The 27,960-nt window shown below is 52.6% G+C and overlaps 1 protein-coding gene across 1 annotated transcript; it reads left to right on the forward strand.

The window, feature by feature from the left end:
* LOC147092819 (WD repeat-containing protein 26-like) lies at positions 1-27,362 on the forward strand. Its single transcript, XM_085976061.1, has 9 exons — positions 1-462; positions 1,335-1,473; positions 3,225-3,365; positions 5,309-5,428; positions 6,474-6,619; positions 11,662-11,740; positions 18,682-18,811; positions 21,066-21,251; positions 25,069-27,362. The coding sequence occupies exons 1-9, from the start codon at positions 326-328 to the stop codon at positions 25,101-25,103; spliced, it is 1,113 nt and encodes a 370-aa protein (XP_085832187.1). The 5' UTR covers positions 1-325; the 3' UTR covers positions 25,104-27,362.
* The last annotated feature ends 598 nt before the right edge of the window (positions 27,363-27,960 follow it).

Consider the following 27,960-nt stretch of genomic DNA (forward strand, 5'->3'; position numbering starts at 1 on the left):
CTCTCCTACGCTTCCCCCTCCCTCTCTCCTTCGCTCCCCCTCTCCCCAGTGGTACTGAGGCAAACTGTGGATCCTCTGACTCTGCCCAGACAGAAGATTGAGTCGTGACCCGCACATTGCCGTGCATTTACTCTCACAGGAGGTGGTGGCGTTATTGTTGAACCATCCCAACTTCGTAATATATGTAAATCCCGATGGATCGTAGCGAGCCCGCCATGGGAAGAGAAGGCATTTGGAGTTGGTGGGGGTTGGGGAAAGTGAATTGAAAGCAATTAACTGACGGCCCTCTGTCCCTCTCCTCGAAGCGTACCTTCCGCCCTCGGTGATGCTGCCACCCCGCCGGCTACAGACCTTGCTCAGACAAGCGGTGGAGTTACAGAGGGACCGCTGTCTCTACCACAACACCAAAGCAGACACCAACCTGGACTCTGTCTCGCTGCTCATGGACCACGCCTGCAGCAGGTAACGGAACAGGCGACGAGCTGCCACCCCTGGGGAATAACACGCAGCGAGTCGCACACCCTGGCCCCCTGACTGCCCGAGCCTCCCTCCCCTCCCCGATTAAAGGGGAAACTGGCACCCTGCCATGTTAGTAGTCCTGATGCCACTCCCCAAGACTGGGTGTTAACTCTCCCATTATCCCTGACGCTGATTGTATGGGGCGGCGTGGAGCAGGTGAAAAGGGAGGCGAAGAGAGAGACGCGAAGGCCTGGGACCTTGTCCCAGACGGCATCCTTTCCAGGGGTGGGACTTCTGCCCCCGCCCCCCCCCCCCCATCGCCACCCTGCAGACAGAGCCCACTACCTGCATAGTTGCAAAATCAGGATGCTCGCTGCAGTGCTTAAAGGGGGAGGAGCCACTTTAAAAGGGGGCTGGAGCGCCCCCCATCGGTGGATGGGTGTAATTACAGCGTGACGAGTTGACATAGGCATTTCCCATCCCATTATAAAGGTGAACGTGGGAATTGACAATTGAAAAGGATGAGGGGAGGTGGAGGCGGGGGTAAGATTTTAAATTTGATATTACTTTTTCTGGCTGGCCTTCCAGCTGATTGGCCCCCCCCAGTGACTTTTATCTCGCCTGTAGCGACAGCCCTTGTTGGCCTCGATCGATTGCTGGCTGGGATTTTTATAAGAATTTTATATCCTGCGCAACAGACGGAGCTTTCAGTGATGCGAGCTGCAGCCAGCTTCACAAGGAGTGTGGTGCGGAGATAAAGCATCCCCTGGGAGTGTGGGGACGGTGTTGGGGGGTGGGGGGGTGGGGGGGGGTGGGTGGTGAGCCTGAAAACCATCTTAATTGTGTGCGTCTGCTGTTCCGTTCTGGTTCCACAGGCGACAGTTTCCCTGCTACACCCGACAGATCCTCACCGAACACTGCAACGAGGTGTGGTTCTGCAAATTCTCCAACGACAGCACCAAGCTGGCAACGGGATCCAAGGACAACGCGGTCATCATCTGGCAGGTCGACCCCGTGAGTCCCAGTCCGTGCTGCTCCGTGCTCCCTCACTTCCACTGCAGCTTCATTCAGGGCGCAGCTGACTGCTCGGCTGTCTGCCCCACCGATCGGGGTACAGCTGCCTCACCAAGAGTGTCTGTGCTTCACTGGTGGACCAAGACAGTCAGCATCGGCAGCCTGTTCCACTCTGCAACATGGTGCCTTCTACATTATCCCAACAATGTGCAGCTGAATACGGGGAGCTTTACTCTGTATCTAACCCGTGCTGGTGTCGAGGGAGCTTTACTCTGTATCTACAACCCGTGCTATACCTGCCCTGGGAGTGTTTGATGGGACAGTGTAGAGGGAGCTTTACTCTGTATCTAACCCGTGCTGTACCTGCCCTGGGAGTGTTTGATGGGACAGTGCAGAGGGAGCTTTACTCTGTATCTAAACCGTGCTGTACCTGCCCTGGGAGTGTTTGATGGGACAGAAACTTAACTGGACCAGCCACATAAATACTGTGGCAACAAGAGCAGGCCAGAGGCTGGGTATTCTGCAGCGAGTGTCTCACCTCCTGACTCCCCAAAGCCTTTCCACCATCTACAAGGCACAAGTTAGGAGTGTGATGGAATACTCTCCACTTGCCCGGATGAGTGCAGCTCCAACAACACTCAAGAAGCTCGACACCATCCAGGACAAAGCAGCCCACTTGATCGGCCCCCCATCCACCACCTTCAACATTCACTCCCTCCACCACCGGCGCACCGTGGCTGCAGTGTGTACCATCTACAAGATGCACTGCAGCAACTCCCAAACCCGCGACCTCTTCCACCTAGAAGGACAAGGGCAGCAGGCGCAAGGGAACCCCACCACCTCCCAAGTTCCCCTCCAAGTCACACACCATCCTGACTTGGAAAGATATCGGCCGATCCTTCATCGTCGCTGGGTCAAAATCCTGGAACTCCCTCCCTAACAGCGCTGTGGGAGCACCTTCACCACACGGACTGCAACGGTTCAAGAAGGCGGCTCCCACCACCTTCTCGGGGGCAATTAGGGATGGGCAATAAACGCTGGGCCTTGCCAGCGACGCTCACATCCCATAAACGAATAAGAAGTGTAGAGGGAGCTTTACTCTGTATCTAACCTGTGCTGTAGCTGCCCATAGGTTCAGTTTGCTCCCAGGCCTGCTCTATCCTGTATAGGCCGTTCTGACCCCATAACCGGTCGCTATGCCCTCGGATTCCTAACCCTTTCCTCTTACCCCATCTCTCCAGCCATGCAATCACCTCCATTATCTTACTATTCCTATACTGGGCTTACGTGGGGCACTGGGTGTGATCCCATTATACTCACACTCAAGGTCCTGTCTTCATCCTCTCTCCCAGTTGGGAAAACTCCTTTGGGAGGGCCCCAGTTGTGTTGCTACCCGGCTCCAACATGGCTGTTCCCCATCCCGCTACCAAATCTTTGCAGCCACCATCTCTTGGCACCTGGGAGGGAATCACGCCATTCGGAACTCGGTGACGGCCGCTGGAGTCTTTCTCTTCCCTTCCCACACCCTCTCCCAAACTCCGCTGACCAGAGCTCTGGAGCGGGATCTGCATCGAGTGCCCCCGCACCCAAACGTTCTCGAGACCCTGACCTTCACACCTTTCTTCTCAAACGCCGTATTGGAATTCCAGTGTTTTCCTGCCTGCTCTTGTGTTGCTGCACACTTCGCGCTATAATTTGAGTTACCGCTCCAGTGATTCTCTCTCTCACACAACTCACTCTCTCTCTCTCAGGAAACGCACCAGCTGAAGTTACTCAAGACGTTGGAAGGTCACACGTACGGAGTGTCGTATCTGGTGTGGAGCCCGGACGATACCTACTTAATTGCCTGCGGTCCCGACGATTGCTCGGAGCTCTGGCTTTGGCACGTGCAGGTAGGATGGGTGTGCTGGGGAGCCCTGGACACATTACACCCACCCCTCCAGTTCTGAGCTTCTTAGCGCTTTTACATCTCCGTTTGCCCACGCGCAGGTGGTGAGAGTGGTGCCGGCTATTTAACCACCAGGGGCATCATACTGTCCTGATCCAACATCCCCATACTCGCACGTCTCACTCTCTCAGCTGTCCACCCAACTTAACTCATCTCACCTCACTCATTCAAACTCACTCCCTCACTCACTCCATAACTCTCCCTCCTCATTCCCCCTCTCCGGCCCCCGCTCCCCCCTCTCCGGCCCCCGCTCCCCCCTCTCCGGCCCATCGCCCTTGTTCTCTCTCTCTCTCTCTCTCTCTCTGAAGGAGCTCTCCCCTGAGTCACACGTCCCACACCCTATTAAATTTTTGCTTTTTGAGTATATATCCACGTCCCTTTTCGAGCCAATAATTCCCCCGCCCACCACAAACCCGGCTGTAAAAATGGACGTGTGGCGGTCGAGCGACGGATTGGGCTCAGCTGCGATGCTCCACACGGTCAAATAGACTTCCGATCAACGTTCCCTCTAAGCTGCGAGTGTGCGCGGCCGCACAGCAAGGTCCCACGCAGGCTGCTCGCAGGCTCTTCCACTGGACCAGCAACCCAGAGATCGTGGGTTTAATTCCCACCGAGGCAAGTTGTGAAACTAAATTCAGTAAATCTGTGTGGGCTGGCACCAGATAACATGACCATGAAGCACAGGAGGAGGCCCATTGTGCCTGTGCCGGCCCTTTCAAAGAGCTCTCCAATTAGTCCCACTCCCCCCTGCTCTCTCCCCACAGCCCTGCAAATTTTTCCTTTTCAATTATTAATCCAATTCCCTTTTCTATTGAATCTGCTTCCACTGCCCTTTCAGGCAGCACGTTCCAGATCACAACAACTCGCTGCGTAAAAATATCTCATCCCCACCCCCCCCCGCCCCGGGTTCTTTTGCCAATTATCTTAAATCTGTGTCCTTTGGTTACTGACCCTCCTGTCACTGAAAGCTGCTGGCTTGTTGTAAGAACCCAACTGGGTCGCTGATGTCCTTCAAGGGAAGGGAGGCTGCCATCCTTACCCGGTCTGGGCTGACACTTGACTCCAGTCCCACACTACACCCTCTGAAGTGGCCCAGCGATCAATCTCTTCAAGAAGACCCGCCTGCCCGCAACCCACTGCCTTCGCAGGCCAGCTGGAGATCGGTTTGATTCATTTGGGAGGGGGTTTAGAGAACTGGAGGGAATGGGGTAGTCATAGCCTGCAATGGGCTCAATGGGCCGAATGGCCTCTCCTGGTTCTGAGCATTGAGTGACCACGAGGAGCTGCCAATTGGGAATGATGAGGGGGAGCTTCGTCCCTCTCCACAACCACCAACCAGGCAGCTGAACTCAGGGCAGCAGCACTATGGGTGAACAGGGTCACGCCTCCACGTGGAGTGGCCTGTTCCCAGAAGCTGGTCCGCGGTAGGCCAGGATCGGTCGGCCTGGTGGGCCAGGGTTCGGTCGGCCTGGTGGGCCAGGGTTCGGTCGGCCTGGTGGGCCTGGGTTCGGTCGGCCTGGTGGGCCTGGGTTCGGTCGGCCTGGTGGACCAGGGTTCGGCCGGCTGGGTTCGGCGGGCCGGGTTCGGCCGGCCTGGTGGGCCGGGTTCGGCCGGCCTGGTGGGCCTGGCTCGGTCTGCCTGGTGGGCCAGGCTCGGTCAGGTTTGGCCACACTTGGGGAATAGGTTCGGTCGGTCGGCCTGGTGGGCCAGGCGCGGTCAGGTTTGGTCGCACTGGGGGAGTAGGCTCGGTTGGCCTCTACCCTGCCTGCAAACTGTACCGCAGAGGATTCAGCGAGGGGCTTTTGAACCGTTGCTCCGTCTCTTTGTTCGGTCGATACGGTACCCGGCTACTGCTGCTCATCTGATTCACGGCGCTGTCTCCCACAGACGGGGGAACTGAGGACCAAAATGAGCCAGTCGCACGAGGACAGCCTGACGTGTGCTGCGTGGAACCCGGACGGAAAGCGGTTTGTTACCGGAGGGCAGCGCGGGCAGTTCTACCAGTGTGTGAGTAACCGGCGGCCAGGGCAGGGAACGTAAACTCTGGGGTTGTGGGGGGGGGGCGGGGGGGGGGGGAGGGGAGGAGAAGAGAGGGTGGTGGGAGGAGGGGCGGGGGGCTGGCGCACTCCCCGGGTACCCCAGTGTCAAACACACCACCCAGTGTGTTACCGAACCATGCAGGCAAAAAATATCCCCAGGCCCACGCTGAACCGTCCCAACGATTGACAACGGCAGCACTCGGTGATCCCGTCCGGGTCAGGCAAGCTGGGGTGCGGCTGTGATGCCGCCGAGGTCGGATAGCCAGCTACCTTGCCCGCTTGAGGCGAGCGTCATGATTGGGGGGGGGGTGGTGGGGGGGGGGGGCGACGAGCCCTGGTGTCTGTGTCACCGTACGCATGAGGCAGAGAGGGGAAGGGTTGGAGTCTGGAGGGAAAGAATAAAGGGGGCGGTGGAAGGCGTGACATAAGAAAACTACTTGGCCTAAGCGTTAAACAAATCTTTAATCAACTGTTTTACAACATGGAGGTCTAGTTGTGTCCTTCACTAGTTCCTGTTAAGAATGTCCTGCACAAGCTGGGCCCGTGCCCGAGTATTTATACTCTCCCTGGACAGCGCCACCCGCAGGCCGCTCAGTATTATTTCATAAGTCTTTCTTTCATGAATGACTGATTCATGTCATTGCGATTGTGACTTAAAATGAGATGATTAAACAGGAGCGCACAGCACACGGGGAAACGGCAATGGTATAAGCCCCCCTCTCTTCCTCCCACCATGCACCAACAATCCCTGAATGGCATTGAGCTGCTGAGCGTAGTCACGCTGTTGGGACAGAAGGGTGAGAAGGGGGCCAAGCTCGTCCCGTGGGGGTGGCGGGCAGGGCTGAGACGCGACAATCCGCAGGTACACTGCCCCATGCCCTATCCACCGTGGCTGAAGCGAGAGCCGGGTTCCGATCGGCTTGTTGGGAGAGGGGCGAGCGGGCGCTGGGAGCCGCAGTCTCGATGGCACTAACCGCCCCCCCCCCCCCGGGGCTTGTCTTTGATCTGCCCAGGACCTGGACGGCAACGTGCTGGACTCGTGGGAGGGGGTGCGGGTGCAGTGCCTGTGGTGCCTGAACGACGGCAAGACAATCCTGGCCTCCGACACCCACCAGCGGATACGAGGCTACAACTTTGAGGAGCTCACGGACCGCAACATGTAAGGGCCTTTTGTTTTGTACCAGATCTCGAGGCCCGGGCTTAAACCAGAAACTGCACAAGCAAGCAAAGCATTTCAACACCACCTCAGGATGTCTCGAAGCCCCTTACAGCCAATGAAGTACTTTTTGAAGTGTGGTCACTGTTGTAATGTAGGAAACGCGGCAGCCAATTTGCGCACAGCAAGCTCCCACAAACAGCAATGTGATAATGACCAGATCATCTCTTTCAGTGATGTTGGTTGAGGGATAAACATTGGCCCCAGGACACCGGGGAGAACTCCCCCTGCTCTTCTTCCAATAGTGGCCGTGGGATCTTTTACGTCGGTCTGAGAGGGCAGACGGGGTTTCAGTTTCACGTCTCATCCAGAAAGACGGCCCCTCCAACAGTGCGGCATTCCCTCAGTACCGCACTGGAGTGTCAGCCTAGATTATGGGCTCGAGTCTCTGGAGTGGGACTCGAACCCACGACCTTCTGAGGAGAGAGAGAGAGAGAGTGATACGCACTGAGCCACGGCTGACACAAGCATCGCGTTCCTGAGCTGCAATTAGAAACTTTCACGGTGAGAGACTCGGACAAGAAGTTCTTGTCCTCGGTGACGTTCTTGTCATCACGATGTTTTTTTTAATTTTCAAAAGTCGCAGTTTGTATAACACTGGTCACATGACACACTGAACAGTCGAATGTAACAGCTGCCCTTATCAGTGAGGAAATGCACCAACAGATGTTCAGCTTGGCTTAGTCAGTATCTGGCTCTCGCCTTGGAGTCAGAAGGACGTGTTTTCGAGCCCCACTCCACGAGACTTAAACCTATATTCCAGGCCGACACTCCGAGTGGCAGTACTGAGGGAGCACCGCACTGTCGGAGGGGCAGTACTGAGGGAGTGCCACACTGTCGGAGGGGCAGTACTGAGGGAGCGCCGCACTGTCGGAGGGGCAGTACTGAGGGAGCGCTGCACTGTCGGAGGGGCAGTACTGAGGGAGCACTGCACTGTCGGAGGGGCAGTACTGAGGGAGCACCGCACTGTCGGAGGGGCAGTACTGAGGGAGCACTGCACTGTCGGAGGGGCAGTACTGAGGGAGCACCGCACTGTCGGAGGGGCAGTACTGAGGGAGCACTGCACTGTCGGAGGGGCAGTACTGAGGGAGCACTGCACTGTCGGAGGGGCAGTACTGAGGGAGCGCCGCATTGTCGGAGGAGCAGTACTGAGGGAGCGCCGCACTGTCGGAGGGGCAGTACTGAGGGAGCGCCGCACTGTCGGAGGGGCAGTACTGAGGGAGTGCCGCACTGTCGGAGGGGCAGTACTGAGGGAGTGCCGCACTGTCGGAGGGACAGTACTGAGGGAGTGCCGCACTGTCGGAGGGGCAGTACTGAGGGAGTGCCGCACTGTCGGAGGGGCAGTACTGAGGGAGTGCCGCACTGTCGGAGGGACAGTACTGAGGGAGTGCCGCACTGTCGGAGGGGCAGTACTGAGGGAGTGCCGCACTGTCGGAGGGGCAGTACTGAGGGAGCGCCGCACTGTCGGAGGGGCAGTACTGAGGGAGCGCCGCACTGTCGGAGGGGCAGTACTGAGTTCTCCCCGGTGTCCTGGGCTAATATTTATCTCTCAAACAACATCAGTAAACAGGTGATCTGGTCATTTATCACATTGCGGCCTGTGGGATCTTGCTGTGCGCAAATTAGCTGCTGCGTTTCCCACATTACAACAGTGACCACACTTCAAAAGTATTTCATTGGCTGTAAAGCGCTTTGGGACGTCCCGAGAACGTGAAAGCTGCTAAGGAAATGTAACTTCTTTTCCTTCTATTTACGAAGCCGTACAGTGCAGTAGATCTCCAACTGCAGCTGCTGCTTGGGGTATTAGAGTCGCCTCCGCGCCCCTGGGCCAGCCAGAGCAGGAAACCTCCTCCTTATGAGCAGTGACCCCTGCTGGGATGTACGTGACTGGTTGCCAAATGAGGTCAGGACCAGTCTCGGCACCGGTGCCCATCACAGTCGAATAGCCCCCTGCCACTCACCGTCTAGATCCACACAAACATTGGGTGATATCGGCAAGCAAAATTACCGTCGTATCCCAGCGAGAGTCAGCGCCTGCAGGAGAGGACTGGAGGGACCTGGGGCAAGGAATATCACAATGCAGTGCTGTCACCAAAGCAGGGACAGTGGAAATAGCAGTACTGTCAGCTTGGCTCAATGATAGCACTGAGGTAGGAGTAAAGCCCCCTCTGCACTGTCCCATCAAACAGTCCCAGGGCAGGTACAGCACAGGTTAGATACAGAGTAAAGCTCCCTCTACACTGCCCCATCAAACACTCCCAGGGCAGGTACAGCACAGGTTAGATACAGAGTAAAGCTCCCTCTACACTGTCCCATCAAACACTCCCAGGGCAGGTACAGCACGGGTTAGATACAGAGTAAAGCTCCCTCTGCACTGTCCCATCAAACACTCCCAGGGCAGGTACAGCACGGGTTAGATACAGAGTAAAGCTCCCTCTACACTGTCCCATCAAACAGTCCCAGGGCAGGTACAGCACGGGTTAGATACAGAGTAAAGCTCCCTCTACACTGTCCCATCAAACACTCCCTGGACAGGTACAGCACGGGTTAGATATAGAGAAAAGCTCCCTCTACACTGTCCCATCAAATACTCCCAGGGCAGGTACAGCACAGGTTAGATACAGAGTAAAGCTCCCTCTACACTGTCCCATCAAACACTCCCAGGGCAGTTACAGCACGGGTTAGATACAGAGTAAAGCTCCCTCTGCACTGTCCCATCAAACACTCCCAGGGCAGGTACAGCACTGGTTAGATACAGAGTAAAGCTCCCTCTACACTGTCCCATCAAACAGTCCCAGGGCAGGTACAGCACGGGTTAGATACAGAGTAAAGCTCCCTCTACACTGTCCCATCAAACACTCCCTGGACAGGTACAGCACGGGTTAGATATAGAGAAAAGCTCCCTCTACACTGTCCCATCAAATACTCCCAGGGCAGGTACAGCACAGGTTAGATACAGAGTAAAGCTCCCTCTACACTGTCCCATCAAACACTCCCAGGGCAGGTACAGCACGGGTTAGATACAGAGTAAAGCTCCCTCTGCACTGTCCCATCAAACACTCCCAGGGCAGGTACAGCACTGGTTAGATACAGAGTAAAGCTCCCTCTACACTGTCCCATCAAACAGTCCCAGGGCAGGTACAGCACGGGTTAGATACAAAGTAAAGCTCCCTCTACACTGTCCCATCAAACACTCCCTGGACAGGTACAGCACGGGTTAGATATAGAGAAAAGCTCCCTCTACACTGTCCCATCAAACACTCCCAGGGCAGGTACAGCACGGGTTAGATACAGAGTAAAGCTCCCTCTACACTGTCCCATCAAATACTCCCAGGGCAGGTACAGCACAGGTTAGATACAGAGTAAAGCTCCCTCTACACTGCCCCATCAAACACTCCCGGGGCAGGTACAGCATGGGTTAGATACAGAGTAAAGCTCCCTCTGCACTATTTTTTCCCACTGTGTCAAATCAGCAGCAGTCTTGTGCTCACCCAGAGGTGTATTGAAACTGCCCAAACCCTTTTTCACGAGAGACCCGATACAGCCAGCAGATGCTTTAAATCTGCGTCCCAGAGGTGAGAGGGCAGTGTTTGAATCACACTGCTCCCTGACAGCCATGAGCAAGGAGGCTGTGAGATGGTGATGCAGCCCTCCAGTGTCAAACCCTCCCCATAGCCCTGTATACCGATACAGATCAAGGGTGTGGGAACACCTTTAGAAAGAAAGACTTGCATTTCTATAGCGCCTTTCACAACCTCGGAATGCCCCAAAGTGCTTTACAGCCAATGAAGTACTTTTTGAAGTGTAGCCAATGTAATGTAGGAAACGCGGCAGCCAATTTGCGCACAGCAAGCTCCCACAAACAGCAACGTGATGATGACCAGATCATCTGTTTTTAATGATGTTGTATATTGACCCAGGACACCAGGGATAAATCCCCTGCTCCTCTTCCAATAGTGGCCGCGGGATCTTTCGCATCCACCCGAGAGAGCAGACGAGGCCTCGGGTTTAACGGCACCTCCGACAGTGCAGCGCTCCCTCAGTACTGGCACTGGACTGTCGGCCTGTATTTTGTGCTCCAGCCCCTGGAGTGGGACTTGAACCCACAACCTTCTGACTCCGAGGCGACGGTGCTACCCACTGAACCACTGCTGACACCCATGGGATGTTTCAGTGTTGTAATTAGTAGTTGGATTACCCCACCTCCTATCTGACATTGCGGTATTGTGACCAGTGTCTCAGTGAAGTGTAGTGGTTGTGTGTGAACTGTGCAAAATCATCCAACCCTTCCATACAATCTTACAGCACAGAAAGAGGCCATTCGGCCCATCGTGCCTTTGAAAGAGCTCTCCAATTCGTCCCGCTGCCCCCTGCTCTTTCCCCATAGCCCTGCATTCTTTTCCTTAAGTATTTATCCAATTCCCTTTTGAAAGTTACTTTGGTTGTGTCTGGAGGGAGCATTCTTAGCTGTAAGATACAGGGTGTGACTGACCTGTCCCTGGTGGGAGTAAGTGAAGGTACTAAGTTAAGAGTATCTCATGCTAGTAAAGTATTGCCTTAAGGCTGGCTGGTACCAATATCTGAAAGGCATAATACACATTTAAGATAGTAAAAAGCTTGCACTTTCTGTAACTTTCCCTGTTATAAATTCTCATGTTCACATGTAATGGAGATTTCCTATGTAATTGTGTCACGCTGTAGTTACACCCTCCCACCAGTAGAGGTTCTGCAGCACCACCACTGACAGAATTATGCAATTACAGCGTGACACATTTGTTGACAGTTTTAATTATGACTGCGAACATGGGAATTTAGACAGAATGCACGACGTTAAAATGGGGCTTGAATTAAGTGCGGGCGCCCGGACCATTTAACTACGCTTCGCCTGAAGACTGTTTGGATTCGCTGTGCGCAATAAGTTTGGCGATCGCCCCAATGCTTGGTCTTTGGCTTATAAATGACGGGCTTTCTTCTTCCTCTTCCAGTGTGCAAGAGGACCATCCAGTCATGTCTTTCACGGTTTCCAGAAACGGAAGGTTAGCCTTGCTCAATGTCGCCACACAGGTGAGCCCCGGGCCTTCTGTGTTTGAATTTTTGCTCTTCCCTCCCTCCCTCTCCCTCACTTGAATTGCTACTCACTGTCCCTTACCTAAGGAAGGATATACTTGCCATAGAGGGAGTGCAACGAAGGTTCACCAGACTGATTCCTGGGATGGGGGGGATTGTCCTATGAGGAGAGATTGAGTAGACTGGGCCTATATTCTCGAGAGTTTAGAAGAATGAGAGGTGATCTCATTGAAACGTATAAAATTCTTACAGGGCTTGACAGGGTAGATGCTGGGAGGATGTTTCCCCCTGGCTGGGGAGTCTAGAACCAGGGTTCACAGTCTCAGAATAAGGGGTCGGCCATTTAGGACTGAAATGAGGAGGAATTTCTTCACTCAGAGGGTAGTGAATCTTTGGAATTCTCTACATAGAAACATAGAAGATAGGAGCAGGAGTAGGCCATTCGGCCCCTCGAACCTGTTCCGCCATTTAATGAGATCATGGCTGATCATCCAAATTCAGTACCTTCTCCCCATATCCCTTGATCTCTTTAGCCTTAAGAAATATATCTAACTCCTTCTTGAATATATTTAATGAATTGGCCTCAACGGCCTTCTGTGGTGGAGAATTCCACAGGTTCATCACTCTCTGGGTGAAGAAATTCCTCCTCATCTCTGTCGTAAATGGCTTACCCCTTATCCTTAGACTGTGACCCCTGGTTCTGGACTCCCCCGCCATCGGGAACATCCTTCCTGCATCTAGTCTGTCTAGTCCTGTTAGAATTTTATAAGTTTCAATGAGATCCCCTCTCATTCTTCTAAACTCTAGCGAATATAAGCCTAATCGACCCAATCTCTCTTCATACGTCATTCCTGCCATCCCAGGTATCAGTCTGGTGAATCTTCACTGCACTCCCTCCATGGCAAGAACATCCTCAGATAAGGCGACCAAAACTGCACACAATACTCAAGGTGTGGTCTCACCAAGGCCCTGTACAACTGCAGCAAGACATCCTTGCTCCTGTACTCGAATCCCCTCGCTACGAAGGCCAGCATACCATTTGCCTTCTTAACCGCCTGCTGCACCTGCATGCTTACCTTCAGCGACTGGTGCACAAGGACACCCAGGTCTCGTTGCACTTCCCCTTTTCCCAATCTATTGCCGTTCAGATAATAATCTGCCTTCCTGTTTTTGCCACCAAAGTGGATAACCTTGCATTTATCCACATTATATTGCATCTGCCATGCATCTGCCCAATTACCCAACCTGTCCAAATCATACTGGAGTTTCTCTGCATCCTCCTCACAGCACACACGCCCACTCAGCTTTGTGTCGTCTGCAAACTTGGAGATATTACATCTAGTTCCCTCGTCTAGATCATTAATATATATTGTGAATAACTGGGGTCCTAGCACCGATCCCTGCGGTACCCCACTAGTCACTGCCTGCCACTCGGAAAGAGACCCATTTATTCCAACTCTTTGCTTCCTGTCTGCCAACCAGTTCTCTATCCAAGTCAGTACCTTACCCCCAATCCCATGTGCTTTAACTTTGCACGCTAATCTCTCATGTGGAACGTTATCAAAAGCCTTCTGAAAGTCCAAAAACACCACATCCACTGGTTCTCCTTTATCTATTCTACCAGTTACATCCTCAAAAAATTCCAGTAGATTAGTCAAGCATGATTTACCTTTTGTAAATCCATGTTGACTTTGTCCGATCCTGTCGCTGTTTTCCAAGTGCTCTGCTATTACATCTTTTATAATGGACTCTAGCATTTTCCCCACTACCAATGTCAGGCTTACCGGTCTATAATTCCCCGTTTTCTCTCTACCACCTTTTTTGAATCGTGGGGTTACATTAGCTATCCTCCAATCCATGGGAACTGTTCCAGAGTCTATATAGAATTTTGGAAGATGACCAGCAATGCTTCTACTATTTCTAGGGCCACTTCCTTAAGTACCCTAGGATGTAGATTATCAGGTCCTGGGGATTTATCGGCCTTCAATCCCGTCATTTTCCCTAACACCATTTCCCTACAAGTACTGATTTCATTCAGTTCCTCCCTCTCATTAGACCCTATGTTCCCTGACATCTCTGAGAGGTTATTTAAGAACATAAGAACATAAGAAATAGGAGCAGGAGTAGGCCAATCGGCCCCTCGAGCCTGCTCCGCCATTCAATAAGATCATGGCTGATCTGATCCTAACCACCAATCCACTGTCACAGAACCATCTCCTGAATCTAACAGAATTAAACACACGAAATAGGAGCAGGATCAGGCTACACGGCCCCTGGGCCCGTTCCGCTACCCACAGGGCCATGACCGATCCGGACCTAGACTCATGTCCAAATTCCTGCCCGCTCCCCGTAACCCTTAATTCCCTTTACTTCTAGGAAACTGTCTATTTCTGTTTTAAATTTATGTAATGATGTAGCTTCTACAGCTTTTTGGGGCAGCATATTCCATGGACCTACCACCCTCTGAGTGAAGTAGTTCCTCCTCATCTCAGTTTTGAAAGAGCAGCCCCTTATTCTAAGGCTATGCCCCCTAGTTCTAGTTTCACCCATCATCGGGAACATCCTCCCCGCATCCACCCGATCCAACCCCTTCACAATCTTATATGTTTCAATAAGATCGCCTCTCATTCTTCTGAACTCCAATGAGTAGAGTCCCAATCTACTCAACCTCTCCTCATATGTCCATCCCCTCATCCCCGGGATTAACCGAGTGAACCTTGTACTGACTCGAGAGCAAGTATGTCCTTTCTTAAGTATGGACACCAAAACTGTACGCAGTATTCCAGGTGCGGTCTCACCAATACCTTGTACAACTGAAGCAATACCTCCCTATTTTTATATTCTATCCCCCTAGCAATGAAAGCCAACATTCCATTGGCCTTCTTAATCACTTGCTGCACCTGCATACTAACCTTTTGAGTTTCGTGCACCAGGACCCCCAGATCCCTTTGTACTTCAGTACTTTCCAGTTTCTTGCCATTAAGATAATAACTTGCTCCACAATTTTTCCTGCCAAAGTGCATAACCCCACACTTTCCAGTATTGTATTCCATCTGCCAAATCTCTGCCCACTTACTTAGCCTGTCTATGTCCCCTTGCAGGTTTTTTATGTCCTCCTCACACTACTTTCCCTCCCATCTTAGCATCATCTGCAAACTTTGATATGTTACACTCGGTCCCCTCCTCCAAATCGTTAATATAGATTGTAAAGAGTTGGGGACCCAGCACTGACCCCTGTGGAACACCACTAGTTACTGATTGCCAGTCTGAGAATGAACCATTTATCCCAACTCTCTGCCTTCTGTTAGATAGCCAATCCTCTATCCATGCCAGAATATTACCCCCAATCCTGTGATTTTTTATCTTAAGCAATAATCTTTTGTGTGGCACCTTGTCAAATGCCTTTTGGAAGTCTAAATACACTACGTCCACTGGTTCCCCTTTATCCACCCTATATGTTACTTCCTCAAAGAACTCCAGCAAATTTGTCAAACATGACTTCCCTTTCATAAAATCATGCTGACTTTGTCCTATTAAATTATGATTATCCAAATGTCCTGTTACTGTCTCCTTAATAATGGACTCCAAAATTTTACCTACCACAGATGTTAGGCTAACCGGTCTATAGTTTCCAGCCTTCTGTCTACTGCCCTTTTTAAATAAGGGTGTTACATTAGCAGTTTTCCAGTCTGCCGGGACCATTGCCGAGTCTAGGGAGTTTTGGAAAATTATTACCAATGCATCCACAATCCCTACTGTCACTTCCCTCAAGACCCTAGGATGTAAGCCATCAGGTCCAGGTGATTTATCCGCCTTGTGTCCCATTATTTTACCGAGTACCACTTCCTTAGTGATTTTGATCGTGTTTAGCTCCTCCCCCCCTTTAGCCCCCTGTTTGTCCAGTGTTGGGATATTCTTAGTGTCTTCTACTGTAAAGACTGATATAAAATATTCATTCAGTGTATTTGCCATCTCCATATTTCCCACCATTAATTTCCCGGTCTCATCCTCTAAGGGACCAACATTTACTTTAGCCACCCTTTTTCTTTTTATATAACTATAAAAACTCTTACTATCTGTTTTTATATTTTTTGCTAATTTACTTTCATAATCTATCTTCCCTTTCTTAATCTTTTTGTTATTTTTTGCTGTCTTTTAAAGTTTTCCCAATCCTCTATCCGCCCACTAGATTTGGCTACCTTATATGCCCTTGTTTTTAGTCGAATACTATCCTTAATTTCTTTACTTAGCCACGGATGGCTGTCTTCTTTTACACCCTTTTCTTCTCAGTGGAATATATATTTTTTGGAAGTTGTAAAATAACTCCTTGAATGTACACCACTGATCATGTATCGTCTTACCCTTTAATCTATTTTCCCAATCCGCTCTACTCAATTCCGCTCTCATACCTTCATAGTCTCCTTTATTCAAGCTTAGCACGCTTGTTTGAGATCCAACCTTCTCACCCTCTAATTGAATATGGAATTCAACCATGTTATGGTCACTCATTCCAAGGGGATCCTTTACTAGGACATTTTTAATTAATCCTGTCTCGTTACACAGGACCAGATCTAAGGTTGCTTGCCCCCTGGTCGGTTCAGTTACATACTGCTCAAGAAACCCATCCCTAATACACTCAATGAACTCATCCTCAAGGCAGCCCTGCCCAATTTGATTTGTCCAATTAATATGATAGTTAAAATCCCCCATAATTATAGATGTTCCCTTATTACAAGCCTCAACTATTTCCTGATTGATACTCCGTCCAACAGAGTTGCCACTGTTCGGAGGCCTATAGACTACGCCCACTAGTGTTTTTTCCCCCTTATTATTCCTTACCTCCACCCAAACTGTTTCATTATCCTGATCTTTTGACCCAATATCATTTCTCTGTATTACAGTGATTCCTTCCTTTATTAACATAGCCACCCCACCTCCCCTTCCTTCCTGCCTGTCCTTCCTGATCGTTAAATAACCTGGTATGTTTAATTCCCAGGCATTGTCACCCTGCAGCCATGTTTCTGTAATGGCCACAAGATCATACCCATATGTAGTTATTTGTGCCATTAACTCGTCTATTTTGTTACGAATGCTACGTGCATTCAGATAGAAGAACTTTCAAAGATGTTTTGTGACACTTAGTTCCTGCTTTTGCCCTTTTTATTACTTTACCTTTTACTCCATACCTTCTGCCCCTTCCTGACACGCTCTGGTTTTTAATTTCCCCACTGCTACCTAAGTCTATGACCTTCTCTGTTGTCATTTTTATTATTTGCTCTCTAGGAACCTCCCCCCCCACTAGTTAGTTTAAAGCTCTCTCTACAGCCCTAGTTATATGATCCGCCAGGACTCTAGTCCCAGCACTGGCCAAGTGAAGCCCGTCCCAACGGAACAGCTCCCTCCTGCCCCAGTACTGGTGCCAGTGTCCCAGGAAGCAAAACCCATTTCTCCCACACCAGTCTTTGAGCCACGCATTTAACTCTCTAATTTTATTTGTCCTAGCCAAATTCGCTCGTGGCTCAGGTGAAGACAGAACCAAATTATGTATTTAATTGGTCTGCCATTTCTTTGTTCCCCATTATAAATTCCCCTGATTCTGACTGCAAGGGACCTACGCTTGACTTCACCAATCTTTTTCTCTTCACATATCTATAGAAGCTTTTACAGTCAGTTTTTATGTTCCCTGAAAGCTTACTCTCATACTCTATTCCCCCTCTTAATTAATCCCTTTGTCCTCCTTTGCTGAATCCTAAACTGCTCCCAATCCTCAGGTTTGCTGCTTTTTCTGGCCAATTTATATGTCCTCTCCTTGGATCTTATGCTATCCTTAATTTCCCTTGTTAGCCACGGTTGAGTCACCTTTTTTGTTTTATTTTTATGCCAAACAGGGATGAACAAATTCTGTAGTTCACCCATGCGATCTTTAAATGTTTGCCACTGCCTATCCACCGTAAACCCTTTAAGTAACATTCCCCAATCCATCCTAGCCAACTCGCGCCTCATACCATTGTAGTTTCCTTTATTTAAATTCAGGACCCTAGTCTCTGAGTCAACTACTTCACTCTCCATCTTAATGAAGAATTCTATCATATGATCGCTCCGCCTCGCACAAGAAGATTGCTAATTAATCCTTTCTCATGACATAATACTCAGTCCAAGATGACCTGATCTCTAGTTGGTTCCTCGACATATTGGTCCAGGAAACCATCTACTCTAGGAATTCCTCCTCTACGGTATTGTTACTAATTTGGTTAGCCCAATCTATATGTAGATTAAAGTCACACATGATAACTGCTGTGCCCTTATTGCATGCGTCTCTAATTTCCCGTTGAATGCCATCCCCAACCTCAGCATTACTGTTTGGGGGTCCGTATACAACTCCCACTAACATTTTCTGCCCCTTGGTATTTCTCAGCTCTACCCATACAGATTCCACATCATCAGAGCTAATATCGTTCCTTACTATTGTGTTAATCTCCACTTTAACCAACAATGCTACCCCACCTCCTTTTCGCTTGTCTTTCCTGAATATTGAATACCCCTGGATGTTGAATTCCCAGCCTTGGTCACCCTGAAGCCATGTCTCCAGGGTGACCAGAGGGCTGTGCATGCTGAGTCTTTGAGTATATTCAAGACAGAGATCGATAGATTTTTGGACTCTAGGGGAATCGAGGGATATGGAGATCGGGCGGGAAAGTGGAGTTGAGGTTGATGATCAGCCATGATCTCATTGAATGGCGGAGCAGGCTCGAGGGGCCGTATGGCTGACTCCTGCTCCTATTTCTTATGTCCCACCTTTGTGAGCTACCATTCGAGACAGTGCTGTCTCTTTGTTTTTTGGGTGTGGGAGAGAGATCCTTAGAACTTTACCCTTTCACCTGTTTGCCACTATACGGAGGCCTAACGTGTTTCTTTTGTCTTGTCCTCCTCTCCTTAAGGGGGTTCACCTCTGGGACCTACAAGATCGGGTATTACTACAGAAGTACCAGGGCGTCACCCAAGGCTTTTATACCATTCACTCATGTCTTGGAGGCACGAGCGAGGATTTTATAGCAAGTGGCAGCGAAGGTGAGTGGTCTTCGGGTCCGAGGAACGCAGGGGCTCTTCAGTGAAGAGTTGGGAGGACCGTTCCCAACCCCGCCCCCCAACTTGGCCTCAGTGCCCTCCGGCTGAGGGAGGGAGGGGGTTAAATCGGACGGGGAATTCCCTGAATCCTGATCAGCTTGAAAAATTCCTCGAACGCAAGGGTGTGCCACTTGAGAGCAGGATGGGACGCCACACTCTGATGCCCCTCCTGGTCGAATATTCCACCGGCACTCGCCGTCCAGCCTCTCTCGCGCGCGCTTGCAGAATGACTCTTCTGAGCGCGGGGGGGTGTAAGTAACCTGTACCCCGGCGAGAATCGGCGCCTTCGGGAAGGTGAGGGGCAAAATTCTCTGTCATTTTGTAATTTTAACAGGGTCGCGCGGGCCTTTCGAAATAGCGCACGTGCGCAATCTTTCCTCATTGAAAAGCTGACTGCACAGGGTCCCTGGAACGCCGCGCCACGCAGCTTGCAAGGAATATTAGTGAGAGGTATCGGACACGAAAGAGAGTGCAGGGCGCAGAGGGAGTTCGGAAATAAGAGGCTTGAGCAGGGGAGAGGAGCCGGGCGTGTAAATGAGTCTCAGCCTTGGTTGCTCGTCGCACTGAAGCCGTTCGACCAGCCGAGATACGCAAGCAGCCGCTAATAACCTCAGCTGCAGATTCTCGCTGGTGCGCCGGTGGGGGGGGGGGGGGGTGCCCGCGTAGTTCCAGTCAATTCAGGTGGCGGCTAGCCGAACGGAGGCGCCGGATTAGTACCGCTGGTGCGGCCGTTTATCGCCTGTGGCTCTGCGGGGGCCCTGCGCTTCGAGGCTGGTCGGCAACCCCCCCCCCCCCCCCCCCCCGACTGACTGTCTGGTTTTAAAGCGGGACATCTCGTCTACTGTGCCAGGCCCCAGGCTCGTTTTGATTTGGGGGGTGGGTGTGGGGAGTGTAGGGATTGCCACCGCCCATTGCTATTTGGTGACGCCTCCCCTGAAAGTGCGGGCACGCACGTTGGACAGGTTCATGCCCGGCCGCGATGCCCGCCACACTCGACTAGCCCGCCACTGCTCGCCATCTCGGCTTGGACGCGCGAACCTGCCATTTTGAATGTGAAAAGTGATGGTGGAGGTAGCGGATGCTCTCTCTGCCTTTCGTATTTAGTAATTAAATAGCAGTTGGGACCTGAGAAACGTGGACATGAGTTTGGGTTTAAGGGGCTGCGCGGGATCGGCAGAGAGCTGTGCAGCTTAGAGGGAACGTTACTTCTCGCTGATTCCGGGACTACGCTGTGTCAGCCATAGCTCAGTGGATATCTCTCTCGCCCCTGGGTCAGAAGGTCGTGGGTTCCGAGTCCCACTCCAGAGACTTGAGCCCCATAATCTAGACCGACAGTCCCAGTGGAGTACTGTCGGAGGGGCAGTACTGAGGGAGCGCCACACTGTCGGAGGGGCAGTACTAAGGGAGCGCCGCAATGTCGGAGAGGCAGTACTGAGGGAGCGCCGCACTGTCGAAGGGGTAGGTCGGAGAGGCAGTACTGAGGGAACGCCACACTGTCGGAGGGGCAGTACTGAGGGAGCGCCGCACTGTCGGAGGGGCAGTACTGAGGGAGTGTCGGAGGGGCAGTACTGAGGGAGCGCCACACTGTCGGAGGGGCAGTACTAAGGGAGCGCCGCAATGTCGGAGGGGCAGTACTGAGGGAGCGCCGCACTGTCGAAGGGGTAGGTCGGAGGGGCAGTACTGAGGGAGCGCCACACTGTCGGAGGGGCAGTACTGAGGGAGCGCCGCACTGTCGGAGGGGCAGTACTGAGGGAGTGTCGGAGGGGCAGTACTGAGGGAGTGCCGCACTGTCTGAGGTGCTGTCTTTCAGATGAGACGTTATACCGAGGCCCCGTCTGCCCCCTTGGGTGAATGTAAAAGATCCCACAGCCACTATTGGAAGAAGATCAGGGGGAGTTCTCCCCGGTGTCCTGGGGCCAATATTTATTCCTCAACCAACATCACTAAAAGCAGATCATCTGGTCATTATCACATTGCTGTTTGTGGGAGCTTGCTGTGCGCAAATTGGCTGCTGCGTTTCCCACATTACAACAGTGACCGCACTTCAAAAAGTACTTCATTGGCTGTAAAGCGCTTTGGGACGTCCGGTGATCGTGAAAGGCGCTGTAGAAATGCGAGTTCTTTCTTTACGCTGTTTATAAGAGTTTTGATTTTCAAATGCCCGAAATATTTCTGCTCCGTTTTGCTCAAATGACAGACCATAAAGTCTACATCTGGCACAGAAAGAGCGAGCTGCCCGTGGCCGAGCTGACAGGCCACACGCGCACCGTCAACTGCGTGAGCTGGAACCCACAGATCCCCTCCATGCTGGCCAGCGCCTCAGATGATGGCACGGTTCGGATATGGGGGCCCGCTCCCAGCCTTGACGGGGAGGACCCAGAAGGTGAGTCCGATTTTCCCTGTCTGCATCCGTTTGATTTTCCTGTGTCTTTCGGTCCGTCGTATCAGTTCCGGCTCTTTCCCAGAGCAGTCCCAAACTAATCCCACTGCCCCACTCTCTCTCCATAGACCTGTATCAATCCCAAACTAATCCCATTGCCCCGCTCCATCCCATAGCCTTGTATCAATCCCAAACTAATCTCACTGCCCCGCTCTCTCTCCATAGACCTGTATCAATCCCTAACTAATCCCACTGCCCCGCTCTCTCCCCATAGCCCTGTATCAATCCCAAACTAATCCCATTGCCCCGCTCTCTCCCCATAGCCCTGTATCAATCCCAAACTAACCCCACTGCCCCGCTCTCTCCCCATAGCCCTGTATCAATCCCAAACTAATCCCATTGCCCCGCTCTCTCCCCATAGCCCTGTATCAATCCCTAACTAATCCCACTGCCCCGCTCTCTCCCCATAGCCTTGTATCAATCCCAAACTAATCCCACTGCCCCACTCCATCCCATAGCCTTGTATCAATCCCAAACTAATCCCACTGCCCCGCTCTCTCCCCATAGCCCTGTTTGTTCCTCAGATTCAAATATGTATCCAATTTTCCCTTAAAAGCTGCAATGGTCTGTGCCTCCCCCACGCCCTGTGGCAAAACACTCCAACTATCCTCTGTGTGAAGGATTTTCTCCAAACCCCTCTCCTCACTGCATCTTAGTGACAGTCTATAATAGCTGACCCTTGACACTGACTCCCCAACCTGACCCTTGACACTGACTCCCCAACCTGACCCTTGACACTGACACCCCGACCTGAGGAAATAGGATGACTAGAGAAAGATCATCAAAAACCTCCACGATGTTAAATATCTCTTAAATTTCCTCTTAAATCATCTTTTCTCCAGTGGCGATAGTCTCGTATCTCAAGTCTCTCCTCATAGATATCGTTTTCTAGAGTTTAGATAGAAGAATGCGAGGGGATCTCATTGAAACGTATAAAATTCTGACCGGGCTAGACAGACTGGATGCAGGGAGGATGTTTCCCCTGGCTGGGGGGGTCTAGAACGAGGGGTCACAGTCTCAGGATACGGGGTAGGACATTTAGGACTGAGATGAGGAGAAATTTCTTCACTGAGGGTGGTGAACCTGTGGAATTCTCTACCACAGAAGGCTGTGGAGGCCAAGTCACTGAATATATTTAAGAAGGAGAAAGATAGATTTCTAGACACAAAAGGCATCAAGGGGTATGGGGAGAGAGCGGGAATATGGTGTTGAGAGAGAGGATCAGCGATGCTCATATTGAATGGCGGAGCAGGCTCGAAGGGCCGAATGGCCGACTCCTGCTCCTATTTTTCTGTTTCTATCCCTGGCATTGTCCCTTGTCAACCTACGCTGTGTGCTCTTCAATGTCCTTTCTACTAAAAACTCGAAAGTCCAAATGGCCTACTCCTGCTCCTATTTCCTATGTTCTTAGCATGACTTCATAAAATCCTATTATGTTACAGCACAGAAGGAGGCCATTTGGCCCACATGCCTGTGCTGGCTCTTTGAAAGAGCGGTCGTGCTCAGTCCCACCCCCCCTGCTGTTTGTCCGTAACCCTGTGAGCTCCTCATCCTCAACATAAGGACATAAGAAATAGGAGCAGGAGTCGGCCCTTCGAGCCTTCTCCGCCATTCAATAAGATCATTCATGGCTGATCTTCTGCCTCAATTCCATTCACCGGCCTTATCGCCATATCCCTTGATGCCCTTACTAGTCATAGAAGATAGGAGCAGGAGTAGGCCATTCGGCCTCTCGAGCCTGTTCTGGCATTTAATGAGATCGTTGCTGATCATTCAAATTCAGTACCCTGTCCCTGCTTTCTCCCCATATCCCTTGCTCCCTTTAGCCTTAAGAAATATATCCAACTCCTTCTTGAATATATTTAATGAATTGGCCTCAACTGCCTTCTGTGGTAGAGAATTCCACAGGTTCACCACTCTCTGGGTGAAGAAATTCCTCCTCATCTCAGTCCTAAATGGCTTACCCCTTATCTTTAGACTGTGACCCCTGGTTCTGGACTCCCCTGCCATCGGGAACATCCTTCCTGCATCTAGTCTGTCTAGTCCTGTTAGAATTTTATAAGTTTCAATGAGATCCTCTCTCATTCTTCGAAACTCTAGTGAATACAAGCCCAATCAACCCAATCTCTCTTCATACGTCATTCCTGCCATCCCAGGTATCAGTCTGGTGAATCTTTGCTGCACTCCTTCCATGGCAAGAACATCCTTCCACAGATAAGGCGACCAAAACTGCACACAATACTCAAGGTGTGGTCTCACCAAGGCCCTGTACAACTGCAGCAAGACATCCTTGTTCCTGTACTCGAACCCTCTCGCTACGAAGGCCAACATACCATTTGCCGCCTTAACCGCCTGCTGCACCTGCATGCTTACCTTCAGCGACTGGTGCACAAGGACACCCAGGTCTCGTTCATGATCAGCAAGAACCCGTCCAACTCCCTCTGAAAATCATTGATGGAATCAGCTTCCACCAGCTTTTCAGGTGGAGCGTTCCCGATCCCCGACAACTCTCCGAGTGAAAACATTTCTCCTCCCCTCGAGATCTCTCGCCAATGATTTTAATCATCTTCACTCAGTGGGCCTATTTATAAAACCCAGAACATTCTTGGCCCATATCCTCTGGCTTTATCCACCAGCGCTCACACATTCAGGGACTTGTTCATTCGAGCCACTCTGATCAGGCACAGCCCCCCCCCCCCCCCCCCCCCAAGCTTGAAAGGCCACAGTCTCTAAGATCATGCGACTGAGTGTCGTTTCACGGTTGAAGTGGACCCGTTGTGAAGCTTCCGCCCGTCCACCATTAGCGCGACAGGCACGAGCGGAGAGGGTGCCTTGTCTGTGGTGGCGGGCAGCAGTGCCGTTGAGCCTGCCTTGAAGTTGAGTCCAGCTGCTGGTAGACGAGAGGTCACCGTCACGTTTGCTGGGCTCTGTGCGCGAGGTGGAGGGCTGCGTGCTCGGCCTGCCCTGTGTCGGGAGCCTGAGCCATCGAGGCATTGTGTGACCGTTGAATCTCTGAGCCCAGAATCGCCTGGGTGCCGTGTGGCTCAATTCCTCTGGATTGCATCTGGCCACGATGACTGGCTATCCCTGGCACAGCAGCTGGGGGCCGTGGCACGGTGTGCCCTAGACTGGCAGAGTTCCCTTGAGATTAGAACATTAGAAGATCTCGTTGATATGCTTAAGATGATTAAAGGAGTTGACAGGGTCGATAGAGAGAAACTATTTCCTCTGGTGGGTGGGGGGGGGGGGGGGAGTCCAGAACAAGGGGGCGTAACCTTAAAATTAGAGCCAGGCCGTTCAGGGGTGATGTCAGGAAGCACTTCTTCACACAAAGGTCAGTGGAAATCTGGAACTTCCCCCCCCGCCCCCGTTGAGGGTCAATTGAAAATTTCAGAACGGAGATTGATCGATTTTGTTAGGCAAGGTTTTTTTAAGGGTTACGGTAACAAGGCGGGTAGATGGGGTTAAGGTACAGATCAGCCGTGATCTCATTGAATGGTGGGACAGACTCGAGGGGCTGAACGGCCACCTCCTCTTCCTATGGTGCCTCGCGACCGGCTGTTGAGAGTGAGGTGGTGAGTCCTTCCCCGGGGCCTTGGTTCGGGCCGCTGCTGTCGGGAATGGGTGGCGGGGAGTTGGGGGCAAGGGGTGACTGGTTGGGGGGCGGGGGGTGGAAACCGGGTGAGTCGGTGTGCGGGATTACAAGCATGCGCGCGAACCTTCCACTTGCGAGTGCCCTGACTCCTCCTTCCTTGCACAGGATGCAGCAGCAACAACAGCACCGCCGACAGCTGACACCTCGAGCCGAGGACCCGTTAAAACTCTCGCTGCGGCTCGCGGGTATTGGATGACGACCGCTCCCTCGGGCAGCCCACCATCTGACGGACGGAAAAGGAAAAAAGAGAACAGCCGCCTCTCTCTCTCTCTCCCTCTCTCTCTCTCTCTCTCTCTCTCTCTCTCTCTCTCTCCCCACCCCCCCCACCTCACCGTCTGATGCCAGCCCGACTGCTCCCCGCAACCCTCCCCACCCGCCCTCCAGAAACACCAGCTTCTACGCTCTGCCCGAGCAGGGTACGAGGGAGGGGTTTAACCGGCGAGTTGGCATCACCCCGATCATTGTGTACATATACAGACGGTGCTACTGTCAATGCATGGCTACTAAATCAGCTCATTGCCCGAGACAGCACGAGAGACTCGACATTCCCGGTCAGCAGTGTGCGTGTGGGGAAGGAGAGAGGCGCGGGGGGTGGGTGGGAGGGCTGCAAATCGATCCTGAACCGGAAGGGCCGATGAAATTAATTCTCCTTTTTTTTATGCCCCCGCCCGCTCGAGCCGTGCAAAAATTGATTTTTTTTTTTTTACCCAAAATAGATACTCTGAAGACCTTTTCTGGCTGTTTGTTCCTGGTGCCCGAACGGGAACCTGGTGGGGTTTGGGATCGGCGGCGGTTAGATCGAGGCTCCGTCGCCGCGGGGCGCGTTCCGCCCCGGCCCCCACGCGGAGAGAAGGCTCGGCGCGATTGGTGGGGGAGGGGTCGTTCCGCCGGTTGTCCCAAGAGCAGAAACGCCCGCTGTGTCGGGAAATCGGTTTCGCAAAAAAAACAAAACAAAAAAATGTTGGCGCCCGGCCTGGCCCGCTCTTGAGTTCCTTCCTGGGGAGGGGGCCACTCCTCCTTCCTGGGGAGGGGGCCACTCCTCCTCCCCTAACCCCCACCCTCCCGTCACATGCAGCCCCCCTGGAATGGGGGGGGTTATGAGGAGACTGACCATCGACGGCTCTGTCCCGTCCCAGCTGGTCGGAGGCAGTGCAACCCAGCCACAGCGGAGGGAGTCCTGGTCCCAGGCCTGGGCTGGGATCGACGCTCGTGCAGGGTGAGCAAGTGGGGGCTTTGGTACAAACCCGGGCTGCAGCTGAGACCCGGTACGCGGTTCCCAATCCATGGTAGCGTGCGAGATCCCACTTTGCGCTCGCACCCCAACCTCGGTGCTATCTGTCCTTTCGCGGGCTGTTTGATGAGTGTTCCTTTTTGTTTGAGGAGATGCCGTCCGACCCCCCCCCCCCCCCCCCGCACACCCCTTGACCCATTCAATGGGCTTTTTAATACTTCCCGATCTGAAAACCCTGCAGGTGGAAACGGAAAGCCACTCGCACGGCCCTGCTTTCGTAATCGGCCTCTCCTCGAATTTCATTCACCCAATGGTGCTGCACAGCCCCCCCGGCCCCATGGACTCTCTCCTTGGGGAAGGGGAGTGAAGAGCAGGTGGGTCGTGGGAGGGGCGGAGAGATCCTCGCGAAGCATTGGCGCCACACCACCCGGAAAGGCCACTGATGCAAGCCGGGTTTAATCTTCAGCTCCAGCGCTGAGCAGCCTCAGCAGCTTAACTCCGAGAGACCCCCGCCGACTGTAAACCCCAATCTCAGGCGTTCCCCACCCCCCAATCAACATGTCTGACGTCCCCAGGGTCTAATCTCGATCATTTTCGGCCTCCCCCAGGCTTTTTGAGCTCTTCGCGTCTGTGTGGATGCTATCCGATCACGTTCTGCCAAGGTGCTCGCTCTTCAGATTGCTCCACCCGCTCCTCCCCCAGCTGACATTGTAAACTGAGGCCTCCGGTAGCGTGAAGCCAATGCCGCCCCATTCCTGGAGCGGGCGGTGTTGGTGCAGAGTGTCCTGCGCTCAGGCCGGGAGTAGTGGGGGGGGGGGGGGGTGTCAATGGCGCTGGAGCCCAACCCTTCATTGTTGGCCATGAGTTGTTGGCATTGATGAAGAAAGATCTGAGGAGGCCCACAGGCCTGGTGCTGACCCCCCCCCCCCACACCCTTGATCAGGGAGAGGGGAAGGAAGACCATGAGAGATGGGCGTGAAATCCAGGCTTGAGCACGTCTTGCCGCTGAGGAAGGTCTCCACTGCCACCAGAAGGATATTTAAGGAGTCCCAATTCTAACACTGACGGAAGGCTTTATCTCCTAGGCGGACGGGATATCACAAAGGCCCGGAAGGTGGAATTTTGACCAGAAGGCTAAGGCTTGAATAAAAGTACACCCTGGCCTCTCCATGCCCGCTACAGAAATTTTATATTTAAACAGAAAGTGTCGGGGGTTAGAAGCCATTTGTGTAAAGAGGGAGGGAATGAAACTGCGCGACGGTTTGAGACATGCCGAGGTGGGTGAGACGGGGCCAGGGCTGGCCTGAGACTGACTGTCACAGGCCTCAGTCTCGCTCGGACTGACCCTGGTCACTGTCGCTGGCCTCAGTCCCGCTCGGACTGGTCACTGTCACTGGCCTCAGTCCCGCTCGGACTGACCCTGGTCACTGTCACAGGCCTCAGTCCCGCTCGGACTGACCCTGGTCACTGTCACTGGCCTCAGTCTCGCTCGGACTGGCCCTGGTCACTGTCACTGGCCTCAGTCCCGCTCGGACTGACACTGGTCACTGTCGCTGGCCTCAGTCCCACTCGGACTGGCCCTGGTCACTGTCACTGGCCTCAGTCCCGCTCGGACTGGCCCTGGTCACTCACAGGCCTCAGTCCCGCTCGGACTGACCCTGGTCACTGTCACTGGCCTCAGTCTCGCTCGGACTGGCCCTGGTCACTGTCACTGGCCTCAGTCCCGCTCGGACTGACCCTGGTCACTGTCGCTGGCCTCAGTCCCA

The sequence above is a fragment of the Somniosus microcephalus genome, unplaced genomic scaffold (assembly GCF_052327205.1).
Source record: "Somniosus microcephalus isolate GS21.2 unplaced genomic scaffold, FLI_Smic_1.0 unresolved_chr2, whole genome shotgun sequence".
Lineage (NCBI taxonomy): Eukaryota > Metazoa > Chordata > Chondrichthyes > Squaliformes > Somniosidae > Somniosus > Somniosus microcephalus.